This window comes from Zingiber officinale, unplaced genomic scaffold, assembly GCF_018446385.1.
Source record: "Zingiber officinale cultivar Zhangliang unplaced genomic scaffold, Zo_v1.1 ctg41, whole genome shotgun sequence".
NCBI classification, from domain to species: Eukaryota; Viridiplantae; Streptophyta; class Magnoliopsida; order Zingiberales; family Zingiberaceae; genus Zingiber; species Zingiber officinale.
Window position 1 is genome coordinate 32,501 of NW_024589943.1, and position 22,687 is coordinate 55,187.

At 37.9% G+C, this 22,687-nt stretch overlaps 1 protein-coding gene across 1 annotated transcript; it reads right to left on the minus strand.

Moving 5' to 3' along the window:
• Window positions 1-1,043: 1,043 nt before the first annotated feature.
• Window positions 1,044-11,483, minus strand: LOC122037436 (tropinone reductase homolog At5g06060-like). Its single transcript, XM_042596909.1, has 5 exons — window positions 11,383-11,483; window positions 2,057-2,264; window positions 1,748-1,964; window positions 1,535-1,641; window positions 1,044-1,434 (listed from the first exon to the last, which is right to left on the minus strand). Exons 1-5 carry the CDS (start codon window positions 11,475-11,477, stop codon window positions 1,258-1,260), a joined length of 804 nt encoding a protein of 267 aa, XP_042452843.1. The 5' UTR covers window positions 11,478-11,483; the 3' UTR covers window positions 1,044-1,257.
• Between the last annotated feature and the right edge of the window lie 11,204 nt (window positions 11,484-22,687).

Genomic DNA, 22,687 nt, shown 5'->3' on the forward strand with positions numbered 1-22,687 from the left:
TTAAAGAGGGTGAGAGATTCTGTCAAAATTAAATAAAATTGATTAAAAAATTAAAAGGTAATTTATAGGAAGGGAGTAATTTAAAAATTATATAAAATAAAAAAAATTAAAAAAATTGATAAAAAAATAATAAACAAAATTGATTAAAGAAATAAAACTAAATAAATATTAAAAAATAATAAATAAAATTAATTAAAAATAAAACTAAATAAAAATTAAATAAAATTTTTAAAAATATAATTATTAATGAAAAATCAATAAACAAAATTAATTAAAAAATAAAATTAAATAAAATTAAATATATATATATAAGTATTAATGAAAAATAATAAATAAAATTGATTAAAAAAATTAAAACTAAAAAAAATTAAAAATATATAAGTATGAATGAAAATAATAATAAATAAAATTAATTTTAAAAATAAAACTAAAAAAATAAAAAAATAAAAAAAAAAAAAAAGAATAGAGGGCAGAACGATCATTTAAAGGGGGAGAGAGAGAGAGAGAGAGGGGGGAGGGGAAGTGCGCGTGTGAGGAGGAAGCAATTTGCTTAGAGTCATCATCCTTTGGTTTTGGAAATGACTTCAACTTTGGATCAAGAACATATGCAACCTTGAGAACAGTAAGTAGGAAGAATAATTTTCCTTTCCAATAAATAAAATTTGTGTCGTTGAATAGATCGAGTTGAACATTTGGATTGAGAATTAAAATTTTAAAGATTGTTAGAGAAATCAATCTAGAAATAGAGAACTACTAAGGTGGAAATGGATTTGTGGTGTATCGAAACGCTTAGGTTGAGACATATGAAAATACTTTCCTTTAAAGTTTTATTTGCCCTCACTACTTAAAGTTTGCTAATGAGTTTTATTGGCAAATTACCCCCAAGATACAACCCTTCAGCACAATATCTAGCTAGCAAAAATTTTGAGTTGCCAAAACATAACGAAATCTATAGAAATCTGAATATCTATAGAGAAATTGGTATATTTTTCACGAATTGTCTAAAACTAATGGATGCAACAATGAAAAGATACACCTCTTCATTCAATTAACTATCAAAGTTAGTTATAGATGAAATCATTCAACCAAGAGATATATTAGTCCAATTCAAACTCTCACATATATTACAATTTATTACATATAATTCTCCACTCAATAACTTAAATGTAAGAGTTCAACACCATCTTATTCAAGATCTTCTTAAGAACATAATCCCAAACACCAGGCCACCTTATTCAAAGATACCTCCATAGCTACTTAATGATTTCCGTTGACAATTCTGCCTCCGTCGACGACGATAACCTGACCATTCACGTAGCAAGAAGGAGGGAGGCAAAGGAAGGCCACGACGCCGGCCGCATCCTCCGGCTCCCCCAAACGCCCAAGAGGCACGCGATGATTTTCCCTCGCCACAAATTCCTCATCTTCCAGAAACTGCCACAACAAACAAATTCATATTCATCCGCCAATATCTATTATTTTTTTGGCAGATAATCTTTTCTTTTCTAGATAACAAAAAGCTGTGTTCACTTACAATGTCAACGAGTGGTGTTTTTATGAATCCTGGAGCTACACTGTTGGTTCTAATGTTATCTTTGGCCCATTCACAAGGAAGATTTCTCGTCAGTTGATTTATTGCTCCTAATCAAATGGGGAAAAAAACATAGAGAAGAAGAAGAAGATCGATGCAAATAGTTCATCTTCCAAATGATTAAACCAAATTCAATGAACAATGTGCAAGAAGTACCTTTGGACGATCCATACACAGACAGATAATCCTGGCCAATGAAGCCAGAGATGGAGGTGATGAACACAATACTGCCGCCTCCACAGGCCCTAAGGAGGGGGTAAGCGAGTTGGCTCAAGTGGAACGCCGATTCCAGGTTTGTGCTGATCACGAGCTTGAAATCCTCCGGGGTGTGCTCCATCGCCGGTTTGAAGATCCCTGTCCCTGCATTGTTAACCTGCAAAACGTACGAAGAAGATTAAGATTTAATTTGTTTAGGTTTTAGAAGGGGAGGAAAAGAAAAAAAAAAAAGAGAGGTGTAATTAATACCAGAATGTTGAGCTTCCCGTCGAATTGGGACTTCACCGTCGCCATGAGCTTCTCTCTCTCGCTTGGGGACGAAACGTCGCAGACAGATCCGGTGACTTTGAGCTTGGAACCGCGCCATTCCTGCAGGCACTTCTCCAGATCTGCTTGGCTGCGGGCGCAAGTATGCACCGCCGACCCAAGTCTGGCGAGCTCCTCGACGATCGCATACCTAAATTAAGCTTGATGAATGAGTAGAAAAATATAGATGGAAAGAGATGGAGTATTCGATTGAGGAATGTAACTCTTGGGTTTTTCGGGCCGCGAAAATCGCTTTTCGCGTCGCGGAAACCCCGAATCACCCAAAGCCGTAGATCCGTGCAAGGAAAATTTCCGGAAAACACGAGTACGAGTTTTAATACTTTGATCTACAGTAGATCTACAAAGAAAACATTTTACCTTCGATGCGTGCCCTCGCAAAATTCCGCTTGTCCAAGGTACGTGTCGGATCTCCAAAGTATCAAGATAGATACTTCTCTAGTGATATCCACACGAACAAGGAGTACTCTCTAGCACTCAAGGATGGAGAAGAAAGACCCCAAGTGTGCTACCACTCTCTCTAGGGCTCTCGGATGGGAATGGAAGAAGAAAGGAAAGCAAAGAAGAGAATACAATACACTCTAAAAATATTACCTTTCTTCTTGGACTTCTTGGATTAACTCACTCAACCACCTTCTCCTCACCATGGAAGTCACGGCAACATCCAGCCAAGAGAGGGGAGAAGCAAGGAAGAAGATGATAGAAAAAATGAATGCACACATAACTCCACAAAATCAAAACCCCCCTACCATTAGTGTGGCCGGCCACACAATGTAACCCCCTTCATTAATGTGGCCGGCCACATTAAAACCAAGGGAAGAGTGTAACCCCCATGAGGTGGCATACCTCATGAGGTGGAGGTGATGTGGCAAGGATGAGTCATCCTTATGATGTGGCAATACATCAAGTCAAACTTGATGTTTCAAATTCCATTTGGTCAAGTCAAAATTGACCAATTTCTTCCTTGTTGAGTTAAATCCAACCTTTGATTCAAGTCAATTTCAATTTAATGAATCTCAATTCATTAATATAAATTGACTCAATGAATCAAATTTAAATTAGACTCATTCAATAATTGAATCTAATTGAGTCTAACTCAATAAGTCTAATTCGAATCCAATCTTTGGTGCATCATATGAACCTAATCCAATTGGTTCATCATATGAACTTAATCTTCATCCACTTGTTCTTTGTGTGTGACCCAATAGGCTCTTGTAACGTTGGCAATGCTTCTAAACTCCTTTAGAAACATAAGCAATGAGCGGCATCTAGCAATACATTATTGCTACCCAAGTTACAAGAATGTTGAGATCCAACATCACCTTGTGACTATTAATTGTGACTCCTCACAATATATGACAAGTGTCCTTCTATCCTAGACATCTAGATTGATCAATGTGAGGCATAGACCATGTCATCCTCTGACCAATCTAAATCTTGAACTCCAAGTAGACTCACTCAATCAAATGAGCTCAATATCTCATATTGACTCATTTGGGTATGGTCATACACTTCGTGGTCTTACTCTATCAAGAATATTGATGTCACTCCCGTCATATAGGAGGGATAGATCCCATCTACATCACTCACATCCCTCTGCATAATTCGTTACATATCCAGTAATCGCCTTTACAGTCCACCCAATTACGGGTGACGTTTGACGAAACCAAAGTACATAACTCCTTATGTAGGGATCCATGGTGACTTCAGGTCTAAGGACTAATAGTCATACTAATAGCCACATGAGAAAGTATATGACACTCATATAACGATCCATGATACTTTCTCATGGCGGGTCATTCAGTATACATTCTCTAATGCATACCCATGTGTCAGCTTGATATCTCTATATCTATGACTTGTGAGATCAAGTCATCGAGCTGACCTACATGCTAGTCTTATTGTATTAACATTGTCCCTGAATGTTAATACTCGACTAGGAATGATTTATAGTAGTGTTCCCTATATCATCTCACTATCGATTCAACTAATCGATTGATATAGGTATGAACCTTCTACTCAAGGACGCTATTATACTTAGTCTATTTGGCACTAATACAAATAAGTATAATAACCAAACAAATGCCTTTATTAATATACAAGAATATGATACAATGAGTCCATACAATCATCAAATGATTGGCTCTAGGGCTCTAACTAACAATCTCCCACTAGCACTAGTGCCAATCAGTATACGCTCTAAGGCCTAATGACCTAGTGTGACCATCATGATTTCGTAGAGCCGTAGTATGTGCTTGGTCCGCTGGTGTGAGCGAGGTTCCTTCGCCTGTGCTATAGCTCCATTGTTGTCACAATAGAGCTCAACTGGGTCAGCGATGCTAGGAACCACCCCAAGTTCAGTGATGAACTTGCGGATCCAAACTGCCTCCTTTGCTGCCTCTGATGCAGCAATATACTCGGCCTCTGTTGTAGAATCAGCTACTGTGTCCTGCTTCGAACTCTTCCAGCTCACAGCACCACCATTTAAGCAAAACACGAACCCCGACTGCGATCTATAGTCATCCTGGTCGGTCTGGAAACTAGCATTACTGTAACCCTTTACAGCTAGCTCATCATTGCCTCCATATATCAAGAAATATTCTTTAGTCCTTCTTAAGTACTTAAGAATATTCTTGACCGCTATCCAGTGACTTTCACCTGGATCTGACTGGTATCTGCTCGTTATGCTCAAAGTATACGAGACATCAGGTCGAGTACATAGCATGGCGTACATGATCGATCCTATGGCTGAGGCATAAGGGATCTGATCCATACGGTCTCTCTCCTCTCTAGAAGAGGGACCTTGAGTCTTCGAAAGACTCACGCCATGTGACATCGGCAGAAATCCCTTCTTGGAGTTCTGCATGGCAAACCGAAGGAGTACCTTGTCAATGTATGTACTCTGACTTAGGCCAAGCAATCTCTTAGATCTATCTCTATAGATCTGTATCCCTAGAATGCGGGATGCCTCGCCTAAGTCTTTCATTGAGAAGCAACTCCCTAGCCAGGTCTTGACAGACTGAAGCATAGGGATGTCCTTCCCAATGAGTAGTATGTCATCCACATACAATATGAGGAAGACAACTATATCTCCTACAACCTTCTTGTAGACACAAGGCTCATCTTCGTTCTTGATGAAACCAAACTGTTTGATTGCATCATCGAAACGAAGATTCCAGCTCCGAGAAGCTTGCTTTAGTCCATAAATGGACCTATGCAGCTTGCATACTCTGCTAGTATGCCGTGGATCTACAAAACCCTCAGGTTGTGTCATGTACACATCCTTGAGCAAGTTTCCATTCAAAAATATGATTTTGACATCCATCTGCTAGATCTCATAATCGTGGTATGCTGCAATAGCAAGCATGATCCGAATGGACTTAAACATCGCTACTGGAGAAAAGGTTTCATCATAGTCAATACCATGAATCTGCTTGAAACCTTTAGCTACCAAGCGACCCTTATAGATAAGTCCATCCATGTCAGTCTTTCTCTTAAAGACCCACTTGCACCCAATGGGTTTTACCCCTTCAGGTGGATCAACTAAAGTCCATACTTGGTTGATGTATATGGATTCCATTTCGGATCTCATGGCCTCTAGCCATTTCTCGGAATCTGGTCTCATCACACCTTCCTGATAGGTGGTAGGCTCATCCTCTATAAGCATAACGTCATCATGGTCAGACAAGAGAAATGAGTATCTCTCAGGCTGACGACATACCCTATCAGACCTGCGAAGAGGTATGTCTACTTGAACCGGTTGTTGTTCCTCAACTCCTTGTGGAACATCATCCACAACACTTTGTGGCTCCAGTTCAACTTCCATCGAGGCTACAGTGCTAGTATTCGCATCTTGAACTTCTTCAAGATCGAACGTGCTCCCACTAGTCTTTCTAGAAACAAAGTCCCTTTCTAGAAAGACCCCAGTCTTTACCACAACTACCTTGTGCTGACTGGGAATGTAGAAGTAATATCCCTTAGTTTCCTTGGGATATCCAATGAAAAAGCACTTGTCGGATTTGGGTCCTAATTTTTCTGAGACTTGACGTCTAACGTAAGCCTCACAACCCCAAATCCTCATGAAAGACACCTGGGCATCTCTCCCAGTCCATATCCTATATGGTGTCTTTATCACGGCCTTTGATGGAACTCGGTTGAGTATGAAAGCTGCCGTGTCTAGAGCATATCCCCATAGATATGTCGGAAGATCTGTGTGACTCATCATAGATCGTACCATATCTAATAAGGTACGATTCCTCCGTTCGGATACACCATTCCACTGTGGTGTTCCAGGAGGAGTGAGTTGGGATAGAATCCCACACTCAGCTAGATAGTCACGGAACTCATGGCTAAGATATTCTCCACCTCGATCGGATCGAAGTATCTTAATACTCTTGCCAAGCTGGTTCTGTACTTCATTCTTGAATTCTTTGAACTTTCCAAAGGATTCGGACTTATGTGTCATTAAGTACACATAACCGTATCTACTGAAGTCATCAGTAAATGTGATGAAGTACCTATAACCGCTTCTAGCAGCAACATTGAAAGGGCCACATACATCACTATGTATGAGTCCTAACAAATTAGTCGCTCTCTCGCTGTGCCCACTAAAGGGAGTCTTGGTCATCTTGCCTCGTAGGCATGACTCGCATACCTCATATGATTCAAAATCAAATGAGTCCAGCATACCATCCTTATGGAGCTGGGATAAGCGCTTGTCATTTATATGACCTAAGCGACAGTGCTAGAGGTAGGTTTGGTTCATGTCATTTGACTTGAACCTCTTGGTATTTATGTTATAGATAGGGCTCTCAAGGTCTAGAATATAGAGTCCGTTTATTAGAGGTGCACTACAATAGAACATATCGTTTAAATAGACAGAACAACATTTGTTCTTTATTATAAACGAGAATCCTTTCTTGTCCAAACAAGAAACTGAAATTATGTTCTTAGTCAAGGCAGACACATAACAACAATCATCTAATTCTAGTACAAGCCCAGAGGGAAGAGATAGATGATAAGTTCCTACAGCAATAGCAGCAACTCGTGCTCCATTGCCTACTCGTAGGTCTATCTCACCCTTCGTCAATGCCCTGCTATTTCTCAGCGCTTGTACATTAGTACAAATGTGCGAAGCACATCCGGTATCTAATACCCACGATGAAGAAATAGAGAGGTTGACTTCTATAACATGTATACCTGAAGTAGAAATCTTATTTCTCTTCTTCGTAAGATCTTCCAGGTATTCTTTGGAGTTCCTCTTCCAGTGCCTTGCTTGACAAAGATGTTCAACCATATCGTAAGCGCTCATCAACTTATGTTGCTTCTGAAGCTCATAGTTCATGGTTGCGAGCATAAGACAGGACACATCTAATGCGTCATCTTGATGCTTCTTGTAAGCATCCCGGTCAGCTCGCGTGGCAGTGGCAGGAGGAGCCTCCGGAATGGGCTGCTCCAGAACGTACAGTTTACGTTCCTGAGTGAGAACTATTCTCAGGTTCCTGTACCAGTCCAGGAAATTTGCTCCGTTGAGCTTGTCCTTCTTAAGGACAGAACGCAGGGAGAAAGAGTTCGTATTCGACGTCATGGTTATCTACAACAGAAAATTTGTAGAAATAAATATCATATTCTTTTAAAATCATTTAATTAGGCCTTTAATTAAATGATGCTCCCACTGAATTCTATAATTCTTGTGGGACAAGATCCACATCATACTAACCCTTGAGTTAGCTTTGGCTAATACGCCCAAGGCTTAGTATGATCGGTAGGTAACGATTACCAATTACATCTCTATGCAACTCTTGTTTATAAAATCAATATCCGCATTTATATTAAAACTCGAGTTAGCTTTGGCTAATACGCCCGAGAGTTAATATAGATGTGATTTTGACCTATCATTCCAACTATTGGAAGAATGCCTATAGTTGACTCGATCCAACCGAGTAACTAGGAATACTCAATCTAATTGAGTTTGTATTCACCCATGCGTTGATAGGCGGGACCAAGATTGTCCCTCCGTACCCTACCAAGATAATATGTATTGCTCTACTTTGGCAGATTCAACAATACATGTGATCGAGGTAATGATAGGTATCACGGCACGGTTAGGCATTTAGAGTTGGTTCGATCAAGATCTAATCTAATCGAAAAGGATGCATCTTGTGCACGACTTAGATCTAATCTAATCGCAAGGGTGCATCATGTACACGACTTAGATCTAATCTAATCTAATCGTAAGACACTAATTAATTAATTACTTATTAAACATGCATCATATACATAAGCAATTAACTAATTAATATATTTTTGATTTAGTCATGACCCTACTACGATCTTCTCAAGCCAATGAGAAGATCGAATGGTCAACCTGGGGTCAACAGCTTCTCCAAGCTCCTCCCTTTGACCACCTTGTGTTGCTCGTGCCCGCCTCGGAACTCCATCTCGTGTGGACCCTCCACCGCTCCAATTTGTACATTACAATTTGAAACTCGAGTTACATTTGAATCTAAATCTAATTTACAACAAGAATATAAGAGAAAGGCACGACGCGCAGGTCGCGGAAAAATAAAACATACAACACGCGCAAACACATAACGACACGCAGGCTGTATTATGAATTACAACACAATCCAATCATATTGGGTTTTTGGGCCATGACTATCACAAAATTAATATATAATTCAAAATTATATATTTTCATAATTTCCTATAATTTTAAAAATAATTTTTACAATTTTTACGAGTAAAATTTCCCGACGGTCCCGTTTAGCGGTTTCGGGCGCAATCGCGGAACGGATCCCCTTGCGGGGCCAGGGGCAGCGCCCCTACCGGCGATCTAACCATCGCGAGGGTTCCTTTGCGATCCAACAGCGCCCAAACTCGCTGTCCCAAAACGATTTGGGTCGAGACATTGCCGTTTCGGAAAAATCTTCCCGACAGGTTCGTTTTTAGCGATTTCGGGTGCAATCGCGGAGCAAATCCCCTTGCGAGGTTAGGGGCAGTACCCCTACCCACGATCTAACCATCATGAGTTGCTCCTTTGCGATCTAATGGCACCCAAGCCCGCTGTCCCAAACGGATTTGGGGCAAAACGAAGTCGTTTTGGAAAAATCTTTCCGGTAGCCGAAGCCTACAAGTGCCGAGACACTTGTGCTTCGCTTCTACGGAAAAATTACCCATAAAAACTATAAAAATCATAATTTTACAGAAAATTACAGAAACTTTAGTTTTCATAAAACTAAAAATTAAACTCGTACAAGCCTTGCACGTGACTCTGATACCACTGTTGGGTTTTTCGGGTCGCGAAAACCGCTTTTCGCGTCGCGGAAACCCCGAATCACCCAAAGCCGTAGATCCGTGCAAGGAAAATTTCCGGAAAACAAGAGTACGAGTTTTAATACTTTGATCTACAGTAGATCTACAAAGAAAACATTTTACCTTCGATGCGTGCCCTCGCAAAATCCCGCTTGTCCAAGGTACGTGTCGGATCTCCAAAGTATCAAGATAGATACTTCTCTAGTGATATCCACACGAACAAGGAGTACTCTCTAGCACTCAAGGATGGAGAAGAAAGACCCCAAGTGTGCTACCACTCTCTCTAGGGCTCTCGGATGGGAATGGAAGAAGAAAGGAAAGCAAAGAAGAGAATACAATACACTCCTCTAAAAATATTACCTTTCTTCTTGGACTTCTTGGATTAACTCACTCAACCACCTTCTCCTCACCATGGAAGTCACGGCAACATCCAGCCAAGAGAGGGGAGAAGCAAGGAAGAAGATGATAGAAAAAATGAATGCACACATAACTCCACAAAATCAAAACCCCCCTACCATTAGTGTGGCCAGCCACACAATGTAACCCCCTTCATTAATGTGGCCGGCCACATTAAAACCAAGGGAAGAGTGTAACCCCCATGAGGTGACATACCTCATGAGGTGGAGGTGATATGGCAAGGATGAGTCATCCTTATGATGTGGCAATACATCAAGTCAAACTTGATGTTTCAAATTCCATTTGGTCAAGTCAAAATTGACCAATTTCTTCCTTGTTGAGTTAAATCCAACCTTTGATTCAAGTCAATTTCAATTTAATGAATCTCAATTCATTAATATAAATTGACTCAATGAATCAAATTTAAATTAGACTCATTCAACAATTGAATCTAATTGAGTCTAACTCAATAAGTCTAATTCGAATCCAATCTTTGGTGCATCATATGAACCTAATCCAATTGGTTCATCATATGAACCTAATCTCCATCCACTTATTCTTTGTGTGTGACCCAATAGGCTCTTGTAACGTTGGCAATGTTTCTAAACTCCTTTAGAAACATAAGCAATGAGCGGCATCTAGCAATACATCATTGCTACCCAAATTACAAGAATGTTGAGATCCAACATCACCTTATAACTATTAATTGTGACTCCTCACAATATATGACAAGTGTCCTTCTATCCTAGACATCTAGATTGATCAATGTGAGGCATAGACCGTGTCATCCTCTGACCAATCTAAATCTTGAACTCCAAGTAGATTCACTCAATCAAATGAGCTCAATATCTCATATTGACTCATTTGGGTATGGCCATATACTTCGTGGTCTTACTCTATCAAGAATATCGATATCACTCCCGTCATATAGGAGGGATAGATCCCATCTACATCACTCACATCCCTCTGCATAATTCGTTATATATCCAGTAATCGCCTTTATAGTCCACCCAGTTACGGGTGACGTTTGACGAAACCAAAGTACATAACTCCTTATGTAGGGATCCATGGTGACTTCAGGTCTAAGGACTAATAGTCATACTAATAGCCACATGAGAAAGTATATGACACTCATATAACGATCCATGATACTTTCTCATGGCGGGTCATTCAGTATACATTCTCTAATGCATACCCATGTGTCAGCTTGATATCTCTATATCCATGACTTGTGAGATCAAGTCATCGAGCTGACCTACATGCTAGTCTTATTGTATTAACATTGTCCCTGAATGTTAATACTCGACTAGGAATGATTTAGAGTAATGTTCCCTATATCATCTCACTATCGATTCAACTAATCGATTGATATAGGTATGAACCTTCTACTCAAGGATGCTATTATACTTAGTCTATTTGGCACTAATACAAATAAGTATAATAACCAAACAAATGTCTTTATTAATATACAAGAATATGATACAATGAGTCTATACAATCATCAAATGATTGGCTCTAGGGCTCTAACTAACAGTAACTACCTGATTCCCTTAAAGCCTCCGGTGACCAGAGCAGTCGTCCCGGCGAGAGACCATCTGTTTGTGTCAATGGGAGCATGTTCTTGGACGCTGCTCATGCTTCTATTTTCGGAAAGTTTAGAGCAGTCGTCCCGGCGAGAGACCATCTGTTTGTGTCAATGGGAGCGTGTTCTTGGACGCTGCTCATGCTTCTATTTTCGGAAAGTAAACTCCCCGTTGAGATTGAGGGGAGAGGGAGGAGTGCTTATATATTTTTTAAATTGACTCACGATATCTCACTCCTCGAACGATCGGTCAATTCTTCGGAATGTTTTCCTACCCTCCTGAACACAATTATTTTTTAACAGGATTTTTTTTCATACTATTACTATTATAAATATTAGAATAATAAAAAAAAAATCGATTCAATTAGCAACTGCTCTGGTCGAAAATAAAATTATAATACATTAAAATAATTTACTTTAATTAAAATTATTTTAAAATGATTAAAATTATTTATTTATTTTTATAAAATATATAAATGCACTATTGTATTAAAATTATTTAGAAAATATTAAAATAAATTAATTCAATTTAATTAAAATTATTAAATTATAATATTATTTTATTAGAATATTTTTATTAACTTATTAAAATTATTTTAAATTAATTAAAATCACTTTATAACTCTTATAGTACCAAGGTATTAATTTCTACACCAACTATGATAAAGGCGGGACGATTTTTTTCCATAATTTATTGGGGGTAGTTGATTATGGATGGTCCGATTCAACTTGACGTATCAAATTGGAACACGTCGTTGGAATTCAAAGGATTGAGTTATTTACTTTAAAGACCATTCAAAATGGATTACATTTTTTTATTAACACGGAATTGATTATCTCGTAATATTTTTAAATTTATCATCTTAAGTACTAGAAAATTTTTATAAAATTAAATCAATGATCTACCTGATTAATATTTTTTTATTTAAATTATTTGATACGGTGAAAATGGAGTGTTGGAGTTTAATCAAAGTCTCATATTAAAAAGATTTGATAAAAATCATATGATTACATTATAAAAAAATCCAGCATTAGAGGCGGAATTTTCCGTCGCTAAACTAGATTAGCGACGGATTCACTACGTCGATATGAGTTGTGTCGCTAGCTGTATTTAGAGACGGAATTTTAAATTCCGTCGCTAGTTAGAGACGAAATATATATTCCGTCTCCAAATTTAGCAACGGGATATATATTCCGTCTCTAAAATTTAGCGACGGAAATTTAATCATCAGTCGCTAACCATGAAATCCCGTCTCTAGTTAGATTAAAATTCCGTCTCTAATTAGAGTAATTAGAGACGGAATTTTAATATTCCGTCTCTAATTAGAGACGGATTTTTTTTATATTCCGTCGCAAGCTATCGACATTTCAGACAAATTCAGGTCACTCAGCGACGGAAAATTAAAGTTCCATCGCTAGGTATCGATATTATAGTAATTTCCAGGGTGAAATCAGAGACGGAATATTAAAATTCCGTCTCTAATTAGAGATGGAATTTTAATATTCCGTCTCTAATACCTGAAAATTTCAAAAGCACCATTTTGTTTTTGTAGTCATCGTTGTTTACATTTCATATTAATCTAATCCATCACATACAATGGTTTTCAAACAACACGATACATACACAATTAGACAATAACAATACAAAATAATATATGAATGTAAATATCAAACCAAATATCCAATCCAAGCACAATACATTCCTACAACATCTCCAATAACAATAATCCAAACACAAAACTAAAAATATCCAATCAAACAACAAAGATAAATATCCAAACATCTCCAACCATAAACACTGATTATATAGTACTACAACATCTGAAATTTAAAAACACAATACAACACCTTCTAGCAAAGAAAATCCAATCATAAGCTAGTGAGTAGTAATCAATTCTGCAAAAATGTTAATATGATAGATTACTAATAAAACAAAGAATAATCTAATACACAATTATGAGTAACATATTAAATATAATATTATGAATTTATTTAACATACCTGAGTGTTAGTTTGGATATATGATGATAGTGTTGTATAGATATCAACGCTCCTGAAAAGATATAATACAATGTTAGAAATAGTTTAAAATTGATAACTATGACAATGTTGAACAAAAAAAAAAAAAAGTTAAACATCAAGATACCTATGGCAATCTACGGATCAAGGGGATTATTAGGGTCTTGAGTCTCCTGAGAGGCAAAACGATGCGGCGTTGCACTCATTTGATCCAAGAAGGCCTGCATATCCCGCCCAATTTTCTCAAGATCCAATCGGGATTGCCGCTCTGCTCGAAAATCTGCCTCCAAGCTTGATAGTCGGGTCTTCAAATCTGTATTTTCTGATTCGGATGCACTCGATGATGTGCTGGGACGACCCCTGGCCCTACGAGTTATCGCCTGATCATATACAACTCTTGCCTAGGCTCCAAGACCATAGAGGGTGGAGGTTTTTTTCCTTCCACCAACCACATCATAATAAATTTCATATATCTAGGCAGAGGATAAAGTCTGCTCCTCACCTCCCTCTAAACTAGGCTGAGACGCCTGTGCAACCCTAGTAGCAATTTCTTCCTATTTACATTAAAAAAAAAAGTATTATTAGATATTTACTAAAATGATAGATAATCATTATTAATAGTTAAATATATTCAAGTGTAGATTCTTACATCTAATGTAAACAATCGACGATCTATAAAGTTGCCATCTTTTGATTTGTGTGTCTTGGTAAATATCTCCCAACAAGTAGGAGGTCTCTGTAGATCATGTTCCTGAATATTAAAGAATGTAAATATTTCTAGCCGTATGTTCTAGGTACAAAACTCTTATAGAATTTTAAAATTGATAACTCACCAAGTCTAAGGCATGCTCGACGATTGATCGGGATCCAGCGGTATGTTTTGTCACTCCGGTACTAGGGCCAGCCAGCTCACTCTTTCTATTGGCTCGAGCTATCATTTCATTTTCCTGCCATCTATCTGCAGCCCAGATGGCTCGCCATGCATCCCAAATGTTCTCAGGTACATAGGATGATTTTATTCCCTTTTGTCTTGCTTTGTATAACATGTCTTTGTATAGTTTCACACAAGCTGCATTCCAGGTAGCATAAAATTCTGCCTCGTGCCCTATCTCCCAAGTATATCTTTTCTGCAATAATATGCTCACAAATTATTATAAAAAACATAATAAAATCATGATAATTAAAATGGCTTACTAAAAACTCATCGTAATAAAATTGCTTCATATCTGGGTCTACCTGCTTCCATGTAGTACCAGCGGGGCTAAATTGCTCTTTAAATTTTGAGGTGTTGTATGCAGCTACTCTATAACCATCTGGGGTAAAACTGCATTTAACAAATAAAATTAAACAAATATGTTAAAAAAAAATACACTATTAACACCAATACTTACCAACCCCCGATAATCCGTAGAACAATCTGGCCACCAGCGTCAGACATGTCTATATCTGTAGAATTACATTATAACACATACGCATGCACACTAGTTTTTATCAAAATAATAATAATGACTAATAGAGTGAGACAAGTGATATAACCATGAATATTTAGATCTAAAATTTAGCTTAACAATGCTTAATATGAAGATTTAACAATTTTAATCATTAACATTTTGTAGATCCTCCTCACTAGACTCTGTTAGTTCAATAAGCTCCTCATTGCTGGATATTTCTCCATCATCTATCTCCTCATAAGGTACATTAATATCTACAAGTAATTGAGATGTTGATTGAAGTTGAGAATCTACTGAATATATCTCCATTGTATCATTTTGAAATGCATCATGGTTTTGGTTCAAGATAGAGTTGGGCATTTCTATGGTAGAGCGTGACTTTGTTCGGCAAACTGCTAACCATTCACTAGCTCTTCTCCTCTTCGTGGGATATTCAAGATAGAAAACATGCCCCGCTTGTTCCGCAAAAATGAAAGGTTCATACTTGTTGAAGCTTTTGTTTGCATTTACCTCAATTAAATTGTAGTTTGGATGTATTCTGGTACCTATTCTTGGAGTCGGATCATACAAAGAACATTTAAATAACACACATCTTTTGATGGGTAAAGCAGGATATTCAACTTCTATGATTTCTTCAAGTCTCCCATAATAATCCAACTCAGAATTACTGTTGTTGATAGATCCTTTCACACAAACACCCGAATTAAAAGTTAGTCTGCGTGAATCCCGTTGTGTCACGTAAAATTTAAAACCATTAACATAGTAGCTAGAGTACACTGTTATCTTACGGAGAGGTCTAGATGCAAGATTGATTATCTTGGAATTTTGCACATTAGATATTCTCCGATCGGACACCTATAACAATAGTAGAATATAAAATAAGCCTCTGATAATTTAATATGGATGTAAGAAATTAAAATTATCCTCTAACTTACATAGATTTGAAACCATAATACAAATTCCGTCTCTAACTTTTCAGCTATCTCACTTGCACGAATTGATGGATTTTGTACTTGTAGTTGTTGTTCATACAAGCTGAAAAATAAGGTAATTTTAAGAAAAATTACACTATCAGGAAACAACTTATTTTCTGAGAAATGTTTGATTCAAGAAGTCAACTTACTTTATGCAGGGTTTGACTTCATCACAGTTTAAGTGTATGTATGTCCTCGCAGCATGATATTCGTGTGGAGTTAACCATCTAGAAACAGATGCTCTCATTGGCTTGCTAGGAAACTTGAAAATAGAAAGCATAGATGGATCTATAGGTTGTGCATCATCTGAATTTCTAGGACACTTGTGATGTCTGGTTTTTACATTATCAGCAAAATAATAGGAACAGAATGAGGATGCTTCTTCAACCAGATAAACATTATAGATTGACCCCTCAACTCTAGCTTTGTTACGAACATTATTCTTTAATTTCCTTAAAATCCGTTCGAATGGATACATCCATCTGTACTGGGCAGGAGCATCTATTCGTGCCTCGTATGCTAAATGTACTAGTAGATGTTCCATCGAATCAAAAAAACTGGGTGGAAAAATATGTTCAAGCTTACATAATATGAGAGGAATGTCTGTTTCTAGTCTAAGCATATCATCCATCATAATAAACCTCGCAGTCAAATATCTAAAATATAGACTCAATTCTGTGAGTGCTTGCCAAACATTTTGAGGAAGTAAGTCATGAAAAGCTACTTGAATAACTCTTTGCATGAATACATGACAGTCATGACTCTTCATTCCAAATATCTTTAACCTGTTCATATCCACGCATCGAGCCATATTCGAGGCATACCCATCTGGGAATTTGATTTTTTCAACCAATTACATAAAACTTGTTTAGCATCTTTATCCAATGTATAACAACTCTGGTCTGATAACTAGTTCTTTTAATTCCTCATGTGATTTTGTAGTGTTTTTAGTTTTTTCATGCACATTCATCACAGTGTTAAAAATATTATCAAAGAATTTTTTCTCAACGCGCATTACATCTAAATTATGTCGAATAAGTAGATACTTCCAATATGGTAGCTCCCAAAAAATACTCCTTTTCTTCCAACCACACTTGTACTGCCTAACGATGTATTTATTTATCTCATCAGAATTAGTCTCAGCTACTGGTAGAAAACCATAGCTGTCTATTTGCTCAAGGATTTCTTAACCTGACTTGATTGTTGGAGGAAGTTTTCTGACTACAACATTCCTAATAAAATTTTTCTTATTTCACCTGAAAGGGTGATCAACTGGTAAAAATTTACGATTATTATCAAACCAAGATACCTTCCCATTGCAGGGTAATGAAAATGCATCAGACTCTGTCATGCAGTGAGGGCATGCTAATTTACCAGCCGTGCTCCATCCTGACAACATTGAGTATGCTAGAAAATCACTGATCGCCCATAATAATGCAGCATGCAATCTGAAATTAGTTTTACTTGCAACATCATAAGTCACTGACCCTACATTCCATAATTTATTCAACTTAGTAATAAGAGGTTGCAAGAAAATATCAATCTTCTCTTTTGGATTAGTCGGCCCTGGAATAAGTACAGTAAGGAATATAAATTCATCTTTCATACACATCCATGGTGGTAAGTTGTAAGATGTTATTATAACTGGCCAAGATGAATATTATTGTCCAGACTGACCAAATGGTTAAAATCCATCTGCAGAAAGTCTGAGTCTCACATTACGTGGTTACATTGCAAATGAAGAAAATATTGTATCAAGATGTTTCCATGCAGACGAGTCAAAAGGATGACACATTATACCTTCTTCGTGCACATGCTCATGATGCCACCTCATGTAGCTTGCTGTTGTAGTAGATGCGTACAAGCGTTGAAGTCTAGCAGTTAACGGGAAATAATACATAACTTTCCATGAAATCTTTTTATTTTTCTTCCCTGGTATTCGACTACTATGTTTATAACGAGGGTGAGTACAAATTCTGTATTCAATCAGTGCACTGTCTTCTTTCCAAAATATCATGCAGTTATTAATGCAACAATCAATCTTCTCTACGGGCAAGCCTAAACCTCTCACCATTTTTTTTTATATTGTAGAAGCTATCAGACATTATGTTATCAGCAGGAAGTAACTCAGACATCAATTGACAGATGTCATAGTAACATCTTTCTGAAAAATGATGCTCTGCCTTTATGTTCAATAATCTTGCAGTAGCCGATAATTGGGAATGACCAGATAGAATCCCTTCCCACACTTCTCTTTCACTAGCCTTTAACATGTCATACATTTGTTGAACCTCATGTGTTGATACATCATTTATATTTGAATGATCAACAACATTCATAGCGTTATAAACCATTGATTGCATTGCATTATCATTAGATGATGATTCTCCTAAAGGAGTTGTGCCTGATGATGAAGCAACCGAAGTTCCAATTCGGTGAGACAAATAAGTCTCTCCATGACAATACCAGTTGTAGTAATTTGGATCAAATCCTTTTTTACATAGATGTACTTTGACAGTATCCTCATCATGGAAAGCTTTATTTCTACATTTAGAATGATTACACGGACAACGTAACATGACACCATCCATACATTCTGGATGACTCTTCGCAAAGTTCACAAACTCTTCAACTCCAACAAAATATTCATCTCGGATAAATCCATTTTCTAATCTATTGTACATCCAATCTTTGTTCAAGTACATTGTATCATAATAAACATAAGATTCATTACTTAGTAAGCATGCAATTAATATAATTGAGGTACTACACATATGATTCAATGTATTCAAAAACCATACCATGAATACAACATTTTGAGCAGTGGTGGTGTGTGCAGAGTTTAACAGTTTCTAACAATCAAATTGGGCAATAGTGACACAATGTAATATGTTTTGTGTAGTCATGTCAAGTCAATTCTGTTTGATGCCACAGGAAGATCAAATATAATACTTTTCCTCAAAGGAAAAGATCATAGATTGACTAAGCTGTATGTGTTTAAGCAAGCTACATTTCCTATTTGCAGCATTCCTAATGAAATTGTATTTTTTTTTTAAATAGAAAATTGGATAGATTTAATGACGATCAATAGATTCTATAAGCAAACAAGTTCATTTGAGTAGAATTTATGGTGGTTTAAAGTGTGAGGGATAGAACAAAGAAAATAATATTTAATATAATTATATTGATTTTGATATGTTTGTTTGCTCATATTTCTTTGACCACTCTAGTTGCAAATAGCAATTACAGAACTATTGCTATTCTGGTGTACTTAGGTCACCATCATTTCACTTGCTGGATAAATTTGATTTATCTAACAACCTTACTGGATAAATTATAGAACTATTACTCTAGTTGCAAATGAATTACTTCATTTGTTTCTGTTGGATTCTTATACAGTTCAAAAGACAAGTGTTCAGCACAAATGTGATCCATTGCATATGCTTTGAGAGAACTATTACTTTTGCAAGACATTGAAATTAGAGAGAGATATGAGGTACTAAGTAAATTAGTAATCTAGCTTTAGAAACTAGATTTAAACTGAAAAATAAACTAGTAAACTCAATTCAATAGATTACCGAGAAGGAAGGAGGCGAGCCGCGGGAACTAGAACTAGGAAGAGAAAGACGTTGTTGTAGAGAGCTCTTTGAAGGAACTGAGAAGGAAGGAAGCGAGCCGCTGTGAGAGAAGGAGGCGAACCACTGTGAGGGAAGGAGCCGAGACAGAACTTACCGAGACATAACTGGGAAGGAGCCACTGCGGAGAGGAGATGAAAGGGCTGCGGTATGCGGAGATGCGCTGCGGTCTGCGGAGAGGAGAAGAAGACGAGCGAGGGAGCACAGAGGAGAAGGATCAGAGAAGAGCGTTCTGCCCTAAATCGTAAGCAGAAGAGGTTTCTGTCCTAAATCGCTAACATAGCGACGGAACTATTAGTTCCGTCGCTATTTAGAGACGGAACTAATAGTTCCGTCTCTAATCCGTTTATGATGGGGCTTAATTCGCTACTAAATAATGATATTTAGTCCCTAATTAGTGACATAATCAAAATGTCCGTCTCTATTTAGAGATGGATAATTTATTTCCGTCGCTAAACTTTACGGATTCATTTTTTTTAATTAAAAATGGCCAAAATAGAGACGAAATTATAGTTCTGTCTCTAATTAGAGACGGAACTATATTTCCGTCTCTAATCAGAGACGAAACTATATTTCCGTCTCTAATTCTGTCTCTAATGTTGTATTTTGTTATAGTGTTAAAAAGATACACGATATCTCCATTGGCATGAAACCTTTTGGAGAGAGCCTAAGAGCAAATTCATGAGGGTCTAGGCCCAAAGTGGACAATATTATATCATATCATTGTGGAGACATGTGGACATTTTTTACACAACAAATGATATCAGAGCCATGCTCCAGACTAGCTAAATGGCATATGGGGTGGTCTTGAACGAAATTGAGGGTGGGCCCGGGGTAAGTCAGATTAACCAGATGCTTGCAGGGAGGTTTGGAGCAGATCAGGATGATCGGATGCTTGTGGGAAAGGCCCCGAAGCAGGTCAGGGTGACCGGATATTCGTGGGGAGGCCCGGAACTGGTCAGGGTCGTTAGATACTTATAGGGAGGCGAGTAGGTCAGGATGATCGGATGCTCGCAGGGAAGCCCGAAGCAGATCAAGGTGACTGAATACTCGCGGGGAGACCCGGAGTAGGTCAAGGTGACCAGGGTGTGGATGCTTACGGGGAGGCCCAGAGCAGGTTAGGGTGACCAGATGCTCGTAGGGAGGCTCGGACCATGAGAATAATTATGGTCCTTTGTTTGAGAGGAGAATTATTAGGGTTCAATCAAAGTTCCGTATAACACAGAGACATGTGCGCGGAACTAGAAGCCTATTGTTCGCGGAACCAGGCTCCCAATCGATCCGCTGATCGATTGGGGTTTCTGATTTCGCAGCAAAGCTCTGATTTCAGCATTGTTTCGTGCCTAAATCACACATACAAGTTCTAAAATGGTTGGGAAACATTCTAACAACAATTATTCAATCCTCTAAGCATAGCCTAATGCATAGTTCACTAGTTCATGGTATTTAAACATACTAAAGTGCGGAAATAACATTATATGAAATCTAAAGTCTTAGTTTGCTAGTTTCTCCAAGGTCTTTATTCCAAGTTCCATCCACACACATCTTCATCGCATTGCCCTCCAGCCTCCGCTAGTCCATCTTTCCTTTACCTTTATCTGCAGTATAAGGAAAGAGTATCTGTAAGCTTTATGCTTAGTAAAAAACCATCTACCTCACAAAACATGCATACGATACAAGTTATGCTTTGAAAACATGCTATTTGAAATATATGTATACTGAATATGCTAAGCATGGCATGACATACAACGTATAGAAATCGAACTAATCATGGCAATAAAGCTAATCATAACTATCACATTGTATCAATAGGAAAACTAATCTGATACAGAAAGCTGAGCTAAGCTAATGCTAGACTAATGCTGAGGCTATACTGCATTCACATAACAATCTTGTGAGAGTTTGAAAACTATATATATAACAAAAGAAAATACATAATCATGCTGCTGTTTGGGCCCGACAACTGTACTTGCTGTGCGCGCATCCCTAACTAAACCCGGGGTTGTAAATTCCGAATCTAGTAGGGTTTACTAGGTTAGCTGAACCTAGGGACGACTATGGGAGCCCAACCCAATGGATATCTAATCCAGTACAGTGCCACTGAGAAAGTAAAATACTGAACATAGCTAATTATTACTTGTCTTGCTCTTTCTAGGTTATCTGAACCTAGAGCTAAGTTGTTTGAACCTAGAGGCGACTGTGGGAGCCCACCCATTGGACATCTAGTCCTATAAGAGCTGTAGCAAGACTAAATAAGCTGTGAAAATGCTTCTTTTGCATTTATCCAAGCTAATAAAATGCCTAAGTTGCATTTTAATTGTGCTAACAATTTATTCGAACACTTGGTATGCGCTAGTTCGCATCCTTTGTGCCGAAAGTCTACATACTACTAAACTGAAGCTTAAAATTCATACGGAAGCTACTTATACTGCAGGTGAGGGGTTTCTTACATCCTGCGCTAGATTTTCTTACGATCTGATCGCTAGATTTCTGGTGGAGAAGATCCCTCCGTCGATTTCCTCGCGTCCACGTGCTCTTCTCGCGGGGAGGAACGTTCTCGTAGCCGAGATATTGCCGGAAGGTGTTCCTATTGCCCTTGGAACAGAACCCTAGCCCCTTTTAGGCTTGGTGCGCCGTGAAGGAGAAGAGAAAGGAGAAGGGGCGGCGTGACTAGGGTGAGGGAGAGGAGAAGTTGCGAAAACCCAACCCCACTTAATAATTCCCTATTTATATTAAGTGGTAATTTCGGCCCAACTTACATATAAATATTATTGGTTCCCTTTCCTTTCAGCACGGCCCTGCTGGGTTCAACTGGTTACTAGGGTCCTCTATAAGGCATCAGTCCCATAGGTCTCGGGTTCAATTCCCGCCTAGACCATTTTACATTTCTATTTATTTTTGCTACTTCCGCTACTCTAAAAATTCCATAAAAATATTCTAAAATTCCAGAAAAATCATAGAATATTTCTAAAATAGTTTTGAGAATTTTCGGGCGTTACATCGGTCCTCCAGACCTCTTGATCACATTGCCAAGCTTCGGGTCCCCTCGACCTACTTGGACTTGCACCTGGGTTCCACAATCTGCTAAGATTTCTCCTGCCTAGCCTCCAACTAGGTCTTTCCCGGTTGAGTAAACATCCTGCACACTCAGTCAACTTGTTAGATCATAACAAGACTTAACTTGA

What these genes read in the sequence shown, in the direction of transcription:
- LOC122037436 (XM_042596909.1), bottom strand. Translation starts at nt 11,477, where the DNA reads ATGAGCAGCGTCCAAGAACATGCTCCCATTGACACAAACAGATGGTCT. An exon ending in GGAGGCTTTAAGGGAATCAG is followed by an intron (nt 2,265 to 11,382) that starts GTAGTTACTGTT and finishes AGCTTAATTTAG; the next exon opens with GTATGCGATCGTCGAGGAGC. An exon ending in TGTGTATGGATCGTCCAAAG is followed by an intron (nt 1,642 to 1,747) that starts GTACTTCTTGCA and finishes CCATTTGATTAG; the next exon opens with GAGCAATAAATCAACTGACG.